This window comes from Lytechinus pictus, chromosome 3 (assembly GCF_037042905.1).
Source record: "Lytechinus pictus isolate F3 Inbred chromosome 3, Lp3.0, whole genome shotgun sequence".
Taxonomy (NCBI): Eukaryota; Metazoa; Echinodermata; class Echinoidea; order Temnopleuroida; family Toxopneustidae; genus Lytechinus; species Lytechinus pictus.
The window spans coordinates 35,226,427-35,246,155 of NC_087247.1; the positions used below are offsets into that span (position 1 = coordinate 35,226,427).

A 19,729-nucleotide genomic window follows, 5' to 3' on the forward strand; every position below is an offset into this window, starting at 1 on the left:
CGGTCATGTACAGATACACCTTATTATATTTACATAGTGTTCTATGTAATTACACATTTTATGAACAGGAATTTCATGAATAAAATCCAAATATACTTAATGATTGTCTCCCTTGTCTCATTGGCAGATTGTCTACAGTGCTGAATTTGGCTTCCATTAAAGTACTAGGAGTATATTTTATGAATAAATCCTGAATTTATGTCTCCCCTCTCTGTAGACAACCAAGATTTGCAAGTTACCATCAATAACATAGCAATGCAAAGCAGAAAAATGTACTCAATAGCCTACCCCCTATCCCTTCCTCTGAAGATAAACTCCAGAGGAGCATTTCACAAAGTCACCCTATCAGTGGTTCTTATTAATAATCTGACTCCAAACCAATCAGATGAAAGGATTTCAGTAGCTTTTAACAATGATCAGTCATATGACTGATTTAAAAAAAAAAAAGTTTTCTTGTCATTAACTTTGGTAATCTTAATATTTAAAAAAAAAAAAATTAATGAAATGCTCCTCAGGTGCAAAGTGAACATCCAGTCCCTTTATCTTCAAGATGCTCTCATTCATAACACTGACAGGTAAGTGGTATTGGTATACATTACCATGGCAACCAAACCAGAAGGCATCTTCTAGACCAGTATCTCAGAGGAAACCTGGAGGAAGGGGCACCTCTTCAGATGATGATGGTTCTTTCAAAGAGGTTGACACTAATATACATGCAAACCATAAGTCTGGTTAATAGCAATAGTCTTAACATGCATTTGACATTCCATATCATTGTTTCATATCATATAAGATGAAAATATCAACAGGTATACGTATATTAACCTATATTTATACATGATAAATAACTCTATATACAAAAAAAATATCATGAAAGAATAAAGAAATATCTATTGTCAGAGCAATTCTTGTCCTTTTTAACCAAATAAAAGATAAAAACTATTTTTAAATCAAGAAAGTGTCATTAAAATACATGTACCAATTGCATAACTATGTACAAAATATCAATGTCTGTTATCAAGAATAGAGTAAAATAAACATCTAAAATATATCACTAAATCATGACAGGCAAAAAATATTGAAGAAAATCAAAACATAAACATATTTTTCTGAAAAGTGGGGTTTGTATTATTTTGACTGTCAAATCATGAAATCCATAGTGTCTTGGATGAGATGAGGTTAATATGCTGCCAAGAATTAGGCTGATGTAAGAGCATGTTGTTGATAGCCTGAAGCTAACATACGGTCTGAATTTATTCTTGTCGGTAGCGGAGTCACATTGGTCCCTCAGAAATCTTCTTCTTGGTGTGATCAAGTGATTTATACACCATGAAGACATTGGATTCCTGTTGGCATAACGGCTGCGGCTAATTTGAAGCAGTCGGAGCAATTACCACGGCCTACTTTACACATTTTCGCTATGACAATCCTGACCTATTTACATGTTCCAGTTCTGTTTGGTAAACTTGCTTAAGGAAAAGGAGATAATCTATGTTGGAGGCATGCTTGAATGGGTTACTATCTAGTTTGATAGCCCTGATGAGAATTGAAATCAATTGGAATAAATATAGAATTGAGTACATCATGCATGCTTACAATGTAATAACTTCATTACATCAATATTGCCATAGATCTTGCCCTTGGGACTGAAAAGGGGGAAAACAGAAAAATACACACTAGTTGGAGGTTTACAAAAAAATGGGGGAACATATTAAGAATATCTTCTGCAATATATTTAAAAAACATATGCATTTACTGATTTCCCTGTTTTAAGTTTACTAAAATATTCAATTTACAAATTACATGGACATGTGTACATATCTTTAAAATATGGGGAAATTATAAGTATTATGAAATTATCAGTAATAAAAAATGTAGTTGTATAAACTGAGATGGATATGAAATCATTATAGTTTTGTGGTTCATTGTTGAGAGACAACATATTTGCCTTTCACTACTGGTACTGTTTTTTTGTAAAATATTGACAAATCAAATTATTTTAAAACAGAAAACAAAAATGTTGGGTTTATATCCACTGGTCTAGCAATTGCTCTACTTTTTAATTATAGCCTAATACCAAAAGTGCTAAATGCATTTTTATTATTATATAAATTGCAAATTTGAAAAGGGACACACCAATACCAAAAAATCAAAATAAAGAGCCATATCATATTTTTCATATTAATCATGTATCATAGTGATTCACCCAAATTTTTGAGAAAACGTAAAGTCACAAGAACACCTACGCCAATAATCACATCAGATGCTATCCACAATCGATCACCATGGCAACCGAAGGAAACATCAACCCCCATCAGAAAAACTACTCATCTCGAGACAGAAATCATCTAAAGACTTTGCGACAAGGAAAGAAACTGCATTCGATCATGAGACCAAAATAGGAATGACCCTTGTTATGATATCATGCCCATGACTTGGCTATGAGACACAATACCATTACTTCCAAGTCAGTGAGCTCCTCCGCTCCAGTTTTTAATTCTTCTCCGGTGATGCGAAGGTCTGATTGCGCTACAAATGACCTTCATGATTACCCACGTTTAAAAGAATAAATCAATGGGACTGGAAAATGCTGTTGTGAAACTCTTATGATACATGTTGTGATGTTGATGATGACTCATGGTGGGTTAGAATCGGAATACTTTCTAATGAATTAATACTATATATCTAGTTAGGGTTGGTCTAGGAAAGCATCGCTAGACGTCAAAGGTGTGATCAATCAATTTAGAGATGAGATAGTCAGTGTGAGAAATCAGAGGATGGCGTGGGGTTCCGGCACATAATAACTCCAGACTCTACGGATGCACATGGGGTCTTCCTTATGCCACTTAAGAGTTGGAATGAAGAAAAATATTGCAGAAAATAGTATCAAAACTATGTGAAAGATGGACATATACATCATGCAAGTTTATATTTTGTGTTATGTATCTAGATTAGAGCAAACATAAACTCTATCTAGTAAAATATGCTTCCAATTTCAAATAACTTTATCATAAAGAAACAAAACAAACATCAAAATCATATTACCTACTATTTCATTTTCTTCCAAAATATATACAAACATTTTCAGCTGCATCTATACTGCCATCTATTCATTCGCTGATATTTTGCCATTTTGCATATAATTCTCAGGGGCTTCCCTTTCATCATTCTCTGCTCTAGCCCCAACCTGTCTCTCAATCCATCTTTTGCTCTACCCCCGGTCTTTCCCATTCATCCTTTTGTGTCGGTTTGTCTCTATCTTTCCTCCTCTCTTCCAATTTCATCCATTCTCTCTCCTCCTGTTAAAATACATATTTTCTCAAGCAAGATTTAATATGATTATAAACTGAAGCCAATCTAGCAAGCGCAGTTACACTCAGCATGACTCTTGGTGAAAGCATTGTTGGGAGAACCGACGCTCAATTTCTCTCTGATTAAAATCATCCAAATCATTCCAGCCAGTTCATCACTAAAAGCTGCAATGATTACAAACCTTTCCTGGTCTAAACTTGGAGACTATGAAATGGGAGATATAGAGGAAATCCTGTGTTTTAAACTACATTTATTCAGATGAAATAAATGGATATGCTGACAGCTATTTTAAACCATTATAACATTGGATGACATTGAGTTTCTCTTTTAAACTTTGTGTAAACTTTGCTATAGACTGCGCTGTAGGAAAATGTCCTCTTTTGTTGTATTTCATGTTGTTAAAAACAATTTTTTATTTGTATCATACTTCAAAAATACTATTGAAGATTTTCATACAGAATCTAAAGAAAAAGCAGAAAAATTAAGAATGTGAATCAATTCTTACTTCCTAACCAATATGAAAAATTAATGTTATTTTCTATCTAAAAGGATTTCCTGGAGATTCTTACTTCCTAACCAATATGAAAAATTAATGTTATTTTCTATCTGAAAGGATTTCCTGGAGATTTTCTCAAAAATGGAAAGATGAAAAATATGAATCGATTCCTACTTTCATATTTAAGATAATAAGTTATATCATTTCTATAAAAAAAAAAAAAAAAACACGAACCATTGAGTTCTTACCCTATTGGCGATAGCAACAAAGGACGTACAGTACCAGTAAATGAAAAAATATACAAGTCACTGTGAGCTTTGTATAGAACTATTGATGCATAGATGTAATGCTCACATAAGCTTGATAATCACTAAATTACCACAGATGTGCATGAGGGCATGAAATTCAGTAACCCTTTCTCATCTCAGAGTGATAGAAACAAAAAATGCACAGCAAGACACCAACCCTAAATTTTGAGATAGCAACACGAACATCCACATCCACACAAAGAAAAGGATTTCAAGCTTTTATGGATGGATGTACGCATCACTGCAATCATTCTTAGCTTAGAATGCCACCGGCCATTGTCGTAGCTGCTGGGTTGCCATGGTAACCATACACAGGAGTCCCGTTCTCTTGCCTACAGGGTCTCTCTTCAATTAAATAACACCCATTTCCTCAGATAGAATTTCTTGCTTTTATTTGTTTTATTTGTTAACCATCTCCTCCTGTTCCATTGTTTGATCTTCTGATCTCTCATCGATTCCTCCTCTCGTTTTCCAACCAAACACTGCACAACATTTTCGAATGACTATCATTTTAGGAGAGTTTGTACATCATTCAGATGTTGTAGACATTAAGTAGATGTACATAGAAAGGATCTAGGATAATGTAATTATAATTTACAAATAATAAATATTGGAGAGAATCATACATATATATCTTTTAATCTCTCTACAATTCCTCCTCTTGTTTTCCAACCATATACAACATTTGAGAATGGCTATCATTTTAGGAGAGTTTTACAATCATTCAGGCGGTGTAAATATAATGTAATGAAAATGATAATAGTCATTATGAATAATGATTGAGAATCACAAATAAGAATATTTCAATCATTTAAATAGCTCATTAGAAGCAGAACATTACCATGGGACAAAGGTTATTTGTCCCACAGTAATTAATAATTACATGTATGATATTGAACATGGGTCAATTCATACTCCACATACAACAGACAAATGTGCTAAACTGTGATAACATTTTTGGTAAGCAATACAAGACTATCCTGTAGAAATCTGTGAGGTATCAGTCATGGCCATTCTCAGCCAATATCACCAAGCATTGCAATGCCATATTCATTAGCTCCTATTCAAATGTTAGTTTGGTATTGTACCATAGAAAACAAACATCATAATAAGTCATGAAACGTACCCACTCTCACATCCTAGGATACCATACAGGGGGTTCAACATAAATGTGTATTCAACACAAGACGGAGCTATTTAACTACAAATGTATTGCAATCTCAGTGCTGATTCATCGAACTTACATGCCAATCATAAAATATAGTACACAACAATTTCTAAATCATCAGTATTATTATTTCAAAAGTGTACAATCCCCCAATAAATAATACAAAACACTAATATTTTGGCTCTTCAAAATATTAAATGGCATGGTATCAAATAATGTAAGGTGTTAGGCATATTAAAAATGTCAAAGGTTCATATCTTCATATGATTACGTCACTGTAAACTTTTGATTTGTTTAGCTACTGTATTTGTTTTAAAATAAGCTTCAAATAAATGGGTATCAACATCTGCTTATCTCTCTAGGTTATATTTTTCCAAAATTATCCAAGCTTTCCTTATTTATTACGTATATGAATGTATAACATTAAGTACCGTAAGTAACAGACTATAAACGGCACCCGTGGATTAACCGCACCCCCAACTTTGGACTAAAAAAAAAAAAAAAAAAAAAATCCTTCTCACATTATATTTGAGGTACGAAGAAACTAAGTTAAAGATTTCAAAGTATCCAAAGAGATTACCGATATGCGGAAATCTGCTGTTCTTGTTCAATTCATCTACAAATGTTTGCAAGAAAGAAAGGTCCCGACAATATTGGCCACTTACACACTCACTCACCTCACAGTCACAGTGTACACACACACAGCACTGCCGTTCTTGTACATTGCAAACAACGATACGGTACCAGTAGTACATCTTATCAAATAATGATCTGTGTCTTTCCCGGCGTAGGAGGAAGAAACATTCACATTTCTTGCATCACAAAATCACAATTACTTTCAGAATTTGTCTAGCATTCGATGTCTTAGCATGAATTTTGGATACGGGATTACAGGAAGGTTCAAGAAACAAAGAAATTGGCATTTTTTTACAGTTGTTTTTACGGCTTTGTGCCGTCTCTCTCGTGCGTGGTGTACATGGTATCTTATGAAAAGCAAACGGGAAAGAAAAATAAGCTGGCACGAAATGGGACTTTGGAGGGGATCGAGGGTAAAAATGAATAGCGCCAGCTTAAGTCGCACTATAACCACAATACAATGCAAGCTAGCTCAGCTCACTCAACTCTCGATCTCGCGCTCGCTCAGCTGTGACAAAATATTACCGAGTATGCTTGGCGTCTCTTTGAACTTAGCCAGGGAACTTCGCTGCTTTGAACCGAGAAAAAAGTCGATATTAGTGTCATGAAGGTGGGTGCGTTCAGATCGTAATAACCGCTTCTCAATACCCGCGGCTCATACCCCTCTAAACGACATTGCCCTGGGGGGCTACGCCCGGCCACTCGATGTGTTGTGAACTGGCAGACGTCTTACATGTTCCGGAGGGGTTACGACGGGCTGACTCAGACCCGTCACCGTGGATAAACCGCAACCCCAACTTTTGCTTCTATCCCGCCGAGAAAAAGGTGAGGTTAATAGACCGTTACTTACGGTAACCATTTTTTCTAAATTTTCAAGGGGGGTCCACGCTTTTAATACAAGAATTGCATTTAATTGACCCCCCTCAATTCCATTTAAACATGCTCTATTTTATACTGCTTTTCTTTAAAATGTCAGTCTGTTAATTTCTATCTGATTAATATTACTTTGTGTTGTTTGAATGGGAATGAAATAAAGAATTGAATTTTCAAACTTGATAGGTACAGAAAATATATCAAATTAGTCTGAATCAAACAATGTTTAATAGTGACATGGCTAATTATTTTCCATCTCCACTGGGAGCACTTTCAAGAGTAGTAGAGTTTTATTTTATCTTATTTATTTTTTATGATAAAACCTTGTTTTTAGTTGGACTTATCATGCGCATAGGGTCTAATGGCTTAAAAACAAAATTATCTACCAATTTTAAGAGGATTTAATTTCATTGCTTGCAGAAAGGTTCCTCTGCCTCATGGTGTTAACTGTCTAGTAAATAAAAACTCACCTCTTCATATTCCTAGTATAGAGTAATCATTAACTGGTTATTTTGCAGGCATCTACATAGTCTTGGGCAGTGTAGGATACAGGGGCAATCAGCTGCTTGAACTTCTCAAAGGGAAGAAGGGTCTCTTTACTTTGACATATCCTTTGCTCCTGCATGTAAAACATTATGGTAAGTGAAGCAAGATGTTTGAATCTACAGTATTGAATACACAATGGAATCTCTTGACTGGCTAATGGAAATCTATTAAGCAAAGAATGGACTTTGTTGTGAATACACAATAGAATCTGTTTGATAGAAAATGAAATTTAAAGATTACATGATGGGATCTATTGATGATATTTGAGGTTAGGTATAACTTTTAGGTTTACAATATACCATGCACAATTTTTGCGTGTGTTTTCTATTGAATCTATACCTACATGTACACAACAAAAGATAATGTAAATAATCACAAAAAAGGAAAACAACATAAAAAATATATCCAACAACATGAATGTGTATGATTCTTTAAGATTCTTTAAAGTGTTTGTGTTTCTAGCTGAACAAAGTCTGTTCTAATCTAAATCAAATTTCCCATGATGACCAGAAATTGAGTGAGTGCCACCAACTCATATAAAATTAACAGGTATTGATATATTATTCTTTTGAATTGTGACAAAAAATGTATATTTTTCACAAAGCATTCTGTTCAATCTATTCAAACTAAATATTCTCTCGAAAAATGTTACTTGTTCAGAGAGAATGCCCCCCCTCCCAAAGAATATGACATGAAACTCAGTTGTAATAGTCACAAGGTGGCGCTATTTCAAAACAAATTTTTTGCCTATTGGATTTCTTCATGCATGATGGGTGTTGAACAAATTTAGCAAAACTGAAATCATCCTTCTTATATGTAGTTTTACATTGCTTTATTAATATAAGATTAAAAAAACCACAGGTGTGCAGATATATCACATTATTTTTGCAAGTAAAAGTATTACAAAGGGGTTGAAGTTCTACACATGAAAAAGAAATCATTTTTATGGCTATTAAAACAATGGAAAGAGCATCAGGACAAATTAAACATATACATGTATCTTTGTGATTACTGATAGCAAAATGTGATTACATTGTACAACAGTTTGACAACAATAACAACTTCTAATGTTTGAACTCTAGTCTATCAATGGCAAAATCAAATCAGGAAGTTTACAGTGGATGCTACTTACGGTTATGATCATTTCATCTCACATGTCTTTGAACAATTGACAAAAAAGGTGAAATTGATGCTATGGGTCAAAATAACTCCCAATACACATTGGGGAGGGATTAATCCTCAAAAAGGTACATGTGGGACAAATTTATAACATGCCCATGGTGATAGTACTCATGCCTGAATTTTTTACACAATAATAATGTAGATCTTGAATCTCAACTTATTACACCAGGAAGGTTAATTCAATAGCTGTCAATGGTGGAACTAATAGTGACAGTGTGTGCACTTACATTCTGCAAGCAAAAATCAGACATTTGTATAGGAAAAAGAAAGGCTCAAATTTTGAACAGGAGGGCACTTGGTGATAAATGTTGGCTTCAAAGCTTCCCTTCTCACAGGGTGTTGTTAACTGATAAACTTTGACAAAATTAACTAAATTCATAATTATTTACTTATAAACAGTCATCACACGTATTATGTGAAATTGGGCATGAGCAGGGCATGAGGAAAAATAAAAGGGTTGTCATGTATACTCTCTCAACTGATCATTTGAGAAGAACATACTTCACCATTTAATAACAAATAGTCAAATTAATTGCTCACAGATGGCAAGTAATTTTGAGCAGTGGTGGTACCAATGTGTCTTAATATCTTAATAGAGGTGTGTGTGGGGGGAGGGGACAAGATGACATAAACATGACATTTTTCTCAACTGAGTTTTAAACAAAAGACATGTCTTTTTTATACCCTTTTTTCCTTATATTTTTTTTCACTACTTGAAAAATCAAATGCCTGCCCCTATCCCTTTTCCTGTAACATTGATCTCTGATTAGGAGGTGAATTGGACAAGTCAAAGTAAAGCAATGCGATATAACAAAGTGCAGCATTATTTGAATGCACTGACAAGTTGAGCTCTGCATGTCATAACAATAATATGGTCCTGAATGCGATTACTATGTGTAATGTTGACAGACGGCAATGGTGATGAAGGTGAGAAAACATCAAAAGTACACGAAAATTGGGAATTTCCTACCTTGTTTTTATAAAGGATTCTCACAAATGCATTCCCAGCCTTGTCTTCATACAGTTCAAATATGATTGAAGCAGTAAGAGGCGGCCATATATCATCAAATACTTCTAAAGCTAGTAGGACAGTCATCAGTGTTGTGTCATGGCAGGAATTCAGATGAAGCTTGTAAGGACTGAAAAATAATCATCAATTCAAGAATCAATTCAATCATCTTTTCACTCAATTTCAATGACAGAGATATATCCTCTTTACCTGTAGTTCTTGATATATACGAGCCAATATTTTCCCTATTTTAGACAACTTAAAGTATACTCATGTGGCATTTGTGATTTGGTTTTATGCCATGTAGTATTAATGTTATTCATGGTATAGTTTTGATTTTTTGGGGTGTAAAATGTAATTTCAATTCTATAGGCCTATATTTTTTAATCGAAATTCTTGATGCAAATTTAAATCTAAAGAAAAGTTTTGGTATATAAGAATATCACTTCATAAATATTTTTGGTAATCCTACATAACCTTTCGTGTTGCAGTAACAAAAGAGATTTGTTTAAATTGTATAAAGGTAGCAGGTAAATCATGCCATGTGCTTGAGGTTTATCTGTACTTTCCCTTTCCCTTTTAATATTGTTTGGTTTATCTCGATCATCAGGAAGTACTCTGTGAGTGCCAGGTAATTGTTCACTTCTTTCGTTTCCTGTCATTTTTCACAGAAGAATTTGTGAATGAACAAGTACTACATTGTATGTGTTATGTTGATCTTCAATTTGAAAGCTATCACCATATGTTCAATGTTTTTTTAATAATTACAATTATATAATATTGACTGGCATAGAATGAGATACAAACCTATATTGCCCGATGTGAATCCAATATTGCCCAAGCCGAAGGCGCGGGCAATATTGGATTCAGAGAGGGAAATATAGGTTTGTGTCTCATTCTATGCCAGTTAAAATTATTATTATTACCTATATAGTAAATTGATTAAAAAGATTTCCCCAAAATCTGTGTTGATAAATTTCCCTAAAATCTGACACATAAAATTTCCCCAAAATCTTTCCAAGGGTCTCTTTATCCAGTGTCTCGAAATCGCCCAGAAGAGATTTTTCAAGCAGATATTCACGGATTACAGCAATGACCTGTTTCGTAGACTTTTTGGTATTTTCAGCATCTTTGTTTGTCATTATATTTTCAAAATCGTCAGCACCATAACTAGCAAATCTCTTAGAAGTAGCCATTTTCTCACGTCACATACCGGTACACACTGCGCATACACATAGTTATTGGTCTATGTGCATGGCATGCATCGCACTATGCGCTGCGCTGTATACAGAGCCGCGCTACAACTGCGGTCTCTTCACAAACTGGTTCCAACCGGATTTCGCGAATATTGCCCGGTGTTAAATTTACACACAAAGTCAATGGGAAAACCCGGAAGAGAGAAAATACGGCACGATATTGACCGCTGCGAAATCAGAGAAAGCAAAATATGGATAATGATTGCCACGGAGAAACACTTCGTATAGGTAATAATAAATAATATTATGAAAAAATATAATGAATACTATAAATATGTAAGATTATTTTTGGGGTCTAATTCTCTTTAGAGTTCTAATTATTCATATCTTTAAAAGAAAACACAAGTGTCATTGAAACCTAACTTTTATCAAATAATTTCAATTTTCACATTTCAAATATGTAATTGATATTGTTTGGTCTCGGGGGGGGGGGGGGGGGGTTGTCAGAAAATTATTTTATGTTGACTACTGGATTTGTATACAAACAAATTGGAAGTAATATTGTATATCATTCAAATATGTATAACTTAAAAATTTACAACATAAACATAATGTATACTATTATAGAATAAATGTCCAATAAACAACTATCATATACTGCTAAATTTGGATTTTAATATAAGAATGTTTGGTTCATGAGATTGAACAGTTTTTGGAGGTGCTATTTTCAACATGATAGGTGGAGCAAGCTTGCAGTCTGTCGCTACTTGGTGACAAAGGTCACAAGGAGAATGTGGGTACTCACATCTCCTTCTTGTTGGCAGCGTCTATTGTTTCAGCAATGTAATGCATTGTGGGTCCAGCTGAGAATCTGATGAGATTCCTCTCAGATGGATTGCCGCCTTCAATCGCAAACTTCATAAAAATGGTGGCATTTTTCTCAATCACATCAACAACATTCATAACAAAGTCAGGCACTTCCTTGCAATGTTCCTATTAAAAAGCAAAGGAAAAGAGGGTAAGAAACTTTCTGTATACACAAGAAAAAGATTTTAGTAGGTAAATTTGCTGAAATTGAATCTCTTATAAAAGACAATAGACTTAAAAGACGAAAATGACATGCATTGCATAATCTGGTTTGAAAAACGGTTTAGTTTTTGATATACATGTATTTGTACACTTAACAAGTTTTACACACACTGAATACTAATCATTTTGAATTTCTTTGACTCAATTACATTCAATCTTATTCCTAAACCTTGTCAATATATCTATGTTTCATAGGGTGTTAAGCCTTCTTCATATCCTATTTCTCCCCTTTGTTTAATATTCACTTTATATGGGACAAATTCATAGAATCTACAGTACTACTGTACATCTACCTTGTTGTTTAGAAAACATTGACAAGTGTTTCACGTTTTTCTTCACCACGTAAGAACGGTTAGTGTAAAACATAACAAAATTATTGAAGCAACTTACTAATCTAGCAGTGACCTCATCTCTCAAATTGACGAAGTCTAATTTCTTTTTCTCCTCATCACTCAAATCAAGGATTGTGGCAACTTGATCGAATGTCTGACCCATTTCTGGAACCCAAAACATATCCGTGAAGACAGATTTGTGATGATGGGACAGCTGACCACAACGCTGTCTGTTTGGGTACAGGATCTCTTCCATGCCTTCATCCACATAAAACGTCACTGGTACTGTTAGAAAAGGATAAAAGTAACATCTTGCACTCCCTTCAGCATTATGTGCTGCATATAATGATTCAAGGCCTATGACTGATCAAACACGTATTTGATATTCTGAACTGACAAACGATGAGGTTCTGTACTCATTTATTGGGAATAATACTGCCATATCACATCAGTAGAATGCAAAGTTGCGATAGAAAATGGATGCTCACACCCCTTGTTCTTTTTTACATGTATCATATGTATCATCTTGTTACTCATTTGAAATAGGCTCTCTTTTCATTTGTTCTTGTATATTACTTGGTTTTAATTGTTTGTATCTTTGGTGGCAGCATTTCGTAAGACTTCAATGTTCTTCCAAGCTGTCTCCACATTCTATTTTATTGTATATATATTTTTACCTTGTAATTATTTTTAATTTTAAGAAAAATAAATTGAAATTGAATTGACAGATTTGTAGAAATGAGTTTTGAATGAGACACTGGTAGTGTGTGCATACTTGCATGTCTTTCTTATGACAATCATTAACTAGATTTAAGATATTTTACATCAAGTGACAATATGCTATATGTTAATTGCTGTTACACCAGTAAAAGTCATATACCTGTACAGTGCTAAACATGATATTATCTCTATTTCTTCTTGAATCAACTTTTGAAATATCACAATCTAATATTGACGGATTATTGATGAAATGAGAGGGATGCAAAAGACAGAATTATCTGTAACTTTAGTGTTTGCAAAGATTAAATCAAATTATCTTTCAATGTCTAATATCATCCTAATATAATAAACAAGCATTTCATGAATTAATGAAAAATTTTCATGAATTAATGATAAATCTTACACTCTTTGGCTGAAATAGTATCACCGTATAAACCACCAAGCAAACATCCAAGTGACTGCAATGTTCTATTAATATTGGTAGATCTGGTACTGTAGTCAAAATAAGAGAATTTTAAACCAAAGTTAAAACAATGTAAATGATACGATTCTCCTCACCACACATGGAAAAGAAATAAAAACAAGAAAAGGTATATTATTGTCCTAATTTTGTGAAAAATATAATAATAACTTACTGAGTTATTTACCTCAGATGACCTTTGAACTTAAATTTATGCTATTTAGTTCATACAAGTTTCTTTAAATATGATAAAAAATATTTAAAATATAATCATTTTTTAATATGAATATTCATCATAGTGCAATGAACTGAATGACCTCTGACCTTGAACTAATAACCGGTCATTCTAGTTGTGCGATTGGCCATACTTGATAACCATTACGTCTGTATTCTAGGACTTCCCTAAGATCTCGGCTGCTCATGATAATAAATTGGATGGTAGAAAATTATGTAATCTATGGGGTTGCATAGCTAAATTTCACTATTCATGCAGCATGAAAGTCAAATTTGGCTGTCAATCAATGATTGATACAACTGAACTGCTAATTTTTGTTTAGAGACTAATTGGGCAATTCTCATAAAGTGTGTTTAAATTTTGTGTATTTCATTGGTTTTATTTGATATTTTGTATTTATTTTATTTCATTTTTAACTCTTTGTTCTTATCTGTTTCTTCCATGGAAATTGTTCGATATACTATTCTGATTATAGACAACATGAAATTAATTGATTTCAATCAGTAATTTAAGTAAATATAGGCCTAATGATCGATTTTAGAATTTTGGCTAGAAACAGAATTTGCATTAGATAGTTATGTGAAATCATGCTTGCTGCGTTTCAGAGTCTGACATTAACTTACAAAATGTTGTTTGACATTGAAACTTCGAACACAGGCATCAGAAATCAGTTCCATATGTTGCATAAGACTTAAAATAAAAAAAAGTAATGACACATTTCAGTGCAAGCTTTTCATGTTACAGTTTTATCTTGCAAAAGGTTGAGGCGAACCACAATGCACCCCCTGGGTTACTACAATCTATACTTGATAAACAGGCACTTCATTATTATATTTGACCATCATGAAACTTTGGTTCTACTAAACACTTACTATACCAGTTGTGGATTGAATTCCTTGGGTAGGAATCCAAGTTTCTCCATGTAATGTCTTCTCAATTCCTTTCCAAGATCATTGGCTTGTTTCATACCTTTGGCTGTAAGTTGACCTTTAAAAGATCCACCCTGAGTATTACAGACACAAGGAAAATATGTTTACATGTAAACTTGTTTGTTTGCTGGTTTCAGTGAAATGCAGTGCAGTTTGTCCTATCATCAATATTGTTTGAAAAATAATGTAACACTGTAATCTAAACATATCATTTGGCAAATGCATAACAGTTGGCAAATAAAAAAATGACAAAACACAAATCTATGAAATGCTGTTTCCAGTTTAATATAAAGAAATTCAAAATTTCAAAAATCAACAAGAATTTTAATAAAAATACTATGAATAGTTCTGGTTTGCTGGAACTGAATTTTCCTATCTACATTAAAACTTTCATATACTGATTTCAAATCTGTAATCAACCAACCAGCGCTATGGAAATAAGATTACACAGTGGGATCATTTCTGCATGCTTGAATCTATTTGCCTGTAGTGCTATAAAAGTACATTAAAAAATATGGTTGCACATATGTACATGTACACAGAATTAAACAATTGTATTTAAGCCCCCCCCCCCAAAAAAAAAAAAAATCCTGCACAGTAATCTCATTTTTAGAGTCCAACCTGGTTGATTGAAATCCAATATCATGAAATTCTTATTAAATTTTGTTCTAATGAAGCTGGTTAACTGTGACACTTTGATTTAAATTTATTTATTCTATTGGTCTGCCTACATGTATGTGCAAAAGATTGCATCTCCTGCACACTGGTGACTGGCTTGAATAAAGCACAGGAAGCCTGTATTGCATTTGTATGTTATTTGAAACTTGAAATTTTGTTACCACATGATTTATGAAATTCATCCAAACATGTGAATATACTTGTAACAAACATACCTTTAGTGGAGCCTTTCTGTAGTACTGCTCAATTTTCCATTCAGGCTGTGGTCTTCCATCTAAAGCCCTAACTTTGTAATCAATGCATAGATCAGCTTCTCCTTGGAATAAAGTATCTTTATCCCAAACGCTCTGTAATAGTGACAAAAAAAGAAATGTTTGATTAATAATCTTGCATTCTTCAAGTTCATTTGAAATGACACAGCGTAATTCACTTCATTTTCCACTATTTCCAAATCAATCTGCGAAGGTTAAAAAAAATGATTTTAGTTCACGAACCTCTTGAAATATAACAAGTACACTGTTGACCAGTGAACAGATTAATTTTTGTACACATACTGTAAGCTCAATACAGTGATTGTCAGGTGTCTGATCAATGATTTAAGTAGTCCAATGTAGCATTTGTTTTCTTTCAACATCCTTTATGCAAGCCTACTTGTAAATAGTGCTGCTCTCTTGTTGTTGCATTTTATTTTGCATTTAAGAATTCATAACATTACTTCTCTGTTCATCAGAGATATTGTATTTCAAATCAAATTAAATTAGAAAAGGCATAACAAAATCACCTTTAAGTGTGTTCACTGTGCAATCTCATTTATGATAAAAAAACACTATATATATCTTGATGGTGAGTATGATGATGAGCAAAGTGATAGTGATGAGTTTACTTAGTGATGACAGCACTATGACTGGCCTAGATATATAAGACAAGAAAGGAATATGATTTCTGATGAACTATATTATAATACAATTATAATAAAACAAGTGGAACGCCTCTGGCAGTCTCGCCTGCATTACGCGATTTTAGCAGCAGTGCTAACTTTGAAAACTACTATAAAATAATCATTCACAAAAACATCATTCATATAATGACATAATACCGTTCATTGACCATAAATGACATTTGAACGGTGACTTAAGACTTGTCAACTACACCCATGTCCACATTTCATTCACTCTATCTATAAACTTTCAAAGTTATGATGGCAATTCAACAATTACCCCAATTGACCTTAACTGACCTTGGTTTTGTGACCTGAAACTCACAGGGGATGTTCAGTGATACTTGATTACTCTTATATTCCAAGTTTTATGAACTAGATCCATAAGCTTTCAGAGTTAGGATGGTAATTCAACAAATACCCCCAACACGGCCAAAGTTCATTGACCTTTGACCATGGTCATGTGACCTGAAACTCGTACAGGATGTTCAGTGATACTTGATTACTCTTATGTCCAAGTTTTATGAACTAGATCCGTAAACTTTCAGAGTTAGGATGGTAATTTAACAAATACCCCCAACACGGCCAAAGTTCATTGACCTTAAATGACCATTGACCTTGGTCATGTGACCTGAAACTCGCACAGGATATTCAGTGGTACTTGATTAACCTAATGTCCAAGTTGCATGAACTAGATCCATAAATTTTCAAAGTTATGATGGTAATTCAACAAATACCCCCAACTTGGCCAAAGTTCATTGACCCTAAATGACCTTTGACATTGGTCATGTGACCTGAAACTCAGACAGGATGTTCACTAATACTTGATTAACCTTATCTCCAAGTTGCATGAACTAGATCCGTAAACTTTCAGAGTTAGGATGGTAATTTAACAAATACCCCCAACACGGCCAAAGTTCATTGACCTTAAATGACCATTGACCATGGTCATGTGACCTGAAACTCGCACATGATATTCAGTGGTACTTGATTAACCTAATGTCCAAGTTGCATGAACTAGATCCATAAATTTTCAAAGTTATGATAGTAATTCAACAAATACCCCCAACTTGACCAAAGTTCATTGACCCTAAATTACCTTTGACCTTGGTCACGTGACCTGAAACTCGAGCAGGATGTTCACTGACACTTGATTAACCTTATGCCCAAGTTTCATGAACTAGGTCCATATACTTTTTAAGTTATGATGTCATTTCAAAAACTTAACCTTCGGTTAAGATTTTGAAAATAATTCTCCCAACATGGTCAAAGTTCATTGACCCTAAATGACCTTTGACCTTAATCATGTGACCTGAAACTCAGGCAGGATGTTTAGTAATACTTGATTAACCTTTTGTTCAAGTTTCATGAACTAGGTCCATATACTTTCTAAGTTATGATGTCATTTCAAAAACTTAACCTTAGGTTAAGATTTGATGTTGACGCCGCCGTCGGAAAAGCGGCGCCTATAGTCTCGCTCTGCTATGCAGGCGAGACAAAAATAAATTGGTTTGACCCCATCCATCAAAGTAGCAACCACATCTACCATAAACCTAATTGATATTTTTTTTTGCTGGTATACAAACAAAGATGACTTCTGCTCACTATAATCATGCATCTACTAGATATACTGTAATCAAAGTCACCAACACCTTTGCTACATATAGTTTTAGGGATGTCAGTATATGGGAATATATACTAGTATAGTAGTAATAAAGACTTGCTTTGCAAATTGATCAAAGAAAGAAATAATATTGAAAACAAGGCATTATTTTTTTCAAACCAAGGATTTATCAAGGTCAGAACCCAAGTTGTTTTGTCTGTGGATGTCTGGATGAAAAAAAAAAGAAACTACAGTAGAAGGCTACAATTAACAAATATATCAGGCTTTGAAAAAGTATAGTGGAATTTATCTGAGGTTGGTCTGGCAATTACTATTTTTCCCGAGGGGCGAAACCCCGAGAGAAATATATTAGTTTTGCCAGTCCAACCGAGGACTAATAATTCCCACTATGCTTTCAAATGAAATGCCTGATATATTTTGTTTTATATCCTACTTTTAATAATTTATAACCAAAATCTATGCGCTGAGCTTGCAAAGTCTGGTTACTTGCGTTGAATTACCTACTTTTCTCCGAGCCACCGCGCTCAGCGAAACGCAGATTAGTGCCTGCGCCAACGCATCAAGGGACTTGCCCGGCCCGGGAGAGAGAGCTCGCTGGCCGGTGCGCCCGAGAGTTTAGCTAAATATCCAGTTTTCTGAAATAATGACGTCAGAATATTGGTATAGCGAAAAATATATCGAGGTCTGACGTCACAAACATTATAGTTGAAATATATTTGGTCACATGATGCTATTTGAACCAATCACTATACAGGATTCAATCTATGTAGGATTTATCAAATTTGCTTATAATTCATATCCCTATTTTGAAAAATCATATGTGGCAGATCGCCTCTCATACAGTTGGATTGGACTCATGGGAGAATCTCTCCCAAATTAACCTAAGACGGCTGTAGAAATCACATAACATTGATAACAACATAAACGATGATCACATCATTTCACATGAGAGTTTCTTTCATAGATCTTCCTTTCATTCTTTCTTTCCTACTTTCTTCCATCGTCCTTTCTTCCCCACTCCCAGCTCATTCAGCCTTCATTTATTTCATTTTCTCTGTCCTTTCCTTTCTTTCTCCTTTCATCTCTTCCCATTAAAGAATCTTTTCTATCTTCCATTCTTTTTCTTTCTTCCTTCCTTTCATAATACTTCTTTCTTTCTTTGGTTTAAATTGTCTTTTCTCTCTTTTTTTCCTTCCTTCCTTTTGATTCTTTCTTTCTTGATTCCTTCTTTTCTTGCTATTATCTTTCTTCTTTTTTATTGTTCTTTTTCTGTGTTTATTTCTTACTTTTCCCCCTTCCTTCCTCTCCCCCCCCCCCCCCCCCCCCCCCCGCAACAAGAGCAAGTGCAAATTGTTGGCTGGTCACTTCACTTGCACTTGAATTCTGAAATGTGAAGAGTGAAAATAAAATGTAAGAAGCTGTGACTGTGAGATGGCCAATTTAAACACCCTACCTGCTCAGACTTTGGGATACATCCAGATCCTAGTGGCGTTCTAGCACCATGTCTAAACAAAATCTGCACAAACTTAAGCTCCAAATCATCACGTGTAACCAGCGGAATAGAGGCATCCTTGCAAGCCGAAGCTCTGGGGGTCTCTCCAGCTCCATTTCCGCTTGATGCTGAGACTGAGAAGGGCGAAAGAGACATCATAAATGGTATTACAGTCCCGACACTGCCCATCGTAGCTCCTAATATGGCAGCTCCGAGGTGTGGGGTTTTGTTGAAAAATGGCATTTCTTTATCTTTATTGATTATTAGTTTGTTTGAAGAAAAAATTTAACACAAATCCCAGGACCCAGTCAACTTGCACTTGCGTGATGAATGCACTAGTGTTATTTTTCGTAGTACGGGCCGGGGACGGATACGCATACGGATAAGGTACCGTATATACCGGTATACGGTAACCGGTACTTATCGGTATATAATGGGTGATTTCAAGTTTGGTGTTCGGTGTTGGTGTTGGTGTTGAGAGCATAAAAAGGCCGCTGAACCGAGCTC

The 19,729-nt window shown here is 34.4% G+C and overlaps 1 protein-coding gene across 1 annotated transcript; it reads right to left on the reverse strand.

Annotated features, from left to right (window-relative positions):
* Positions 1-4,524: 4,524 nt before the first annotated feature.
* Positions 4,525-19,579, reverse strand: LOC129257372 (lysophosphatidic acid phosphatase type 6-like). The gene is made up of 8 exons (XM_054895679.2): positions 19,184-19,579; positions 15,385-15,516; positions 14,435-14,565; positions 13,271-13,359; positions 12,206-12,432; positions 11,532-11,719; positions 9,492-9,660; positions 4,525-7,412 (listed from the first exon to the last, which is right to left on the reverse strand). The coding sequence occupies exons 1-8, from the start codon at positions 19,463-19,465 to the stop codon at positions 7,293-7,295; spliced, it is 1,338 nt and encodes a 445-aa protein (XP_054751654.2). The 5' UTR covers positions 19,466-19,579; the 3' UTR covers positions 4,525-7,292.
* Between the last annotated feature and the right edge of the window lie 150 nt (positions 19,580-19,729).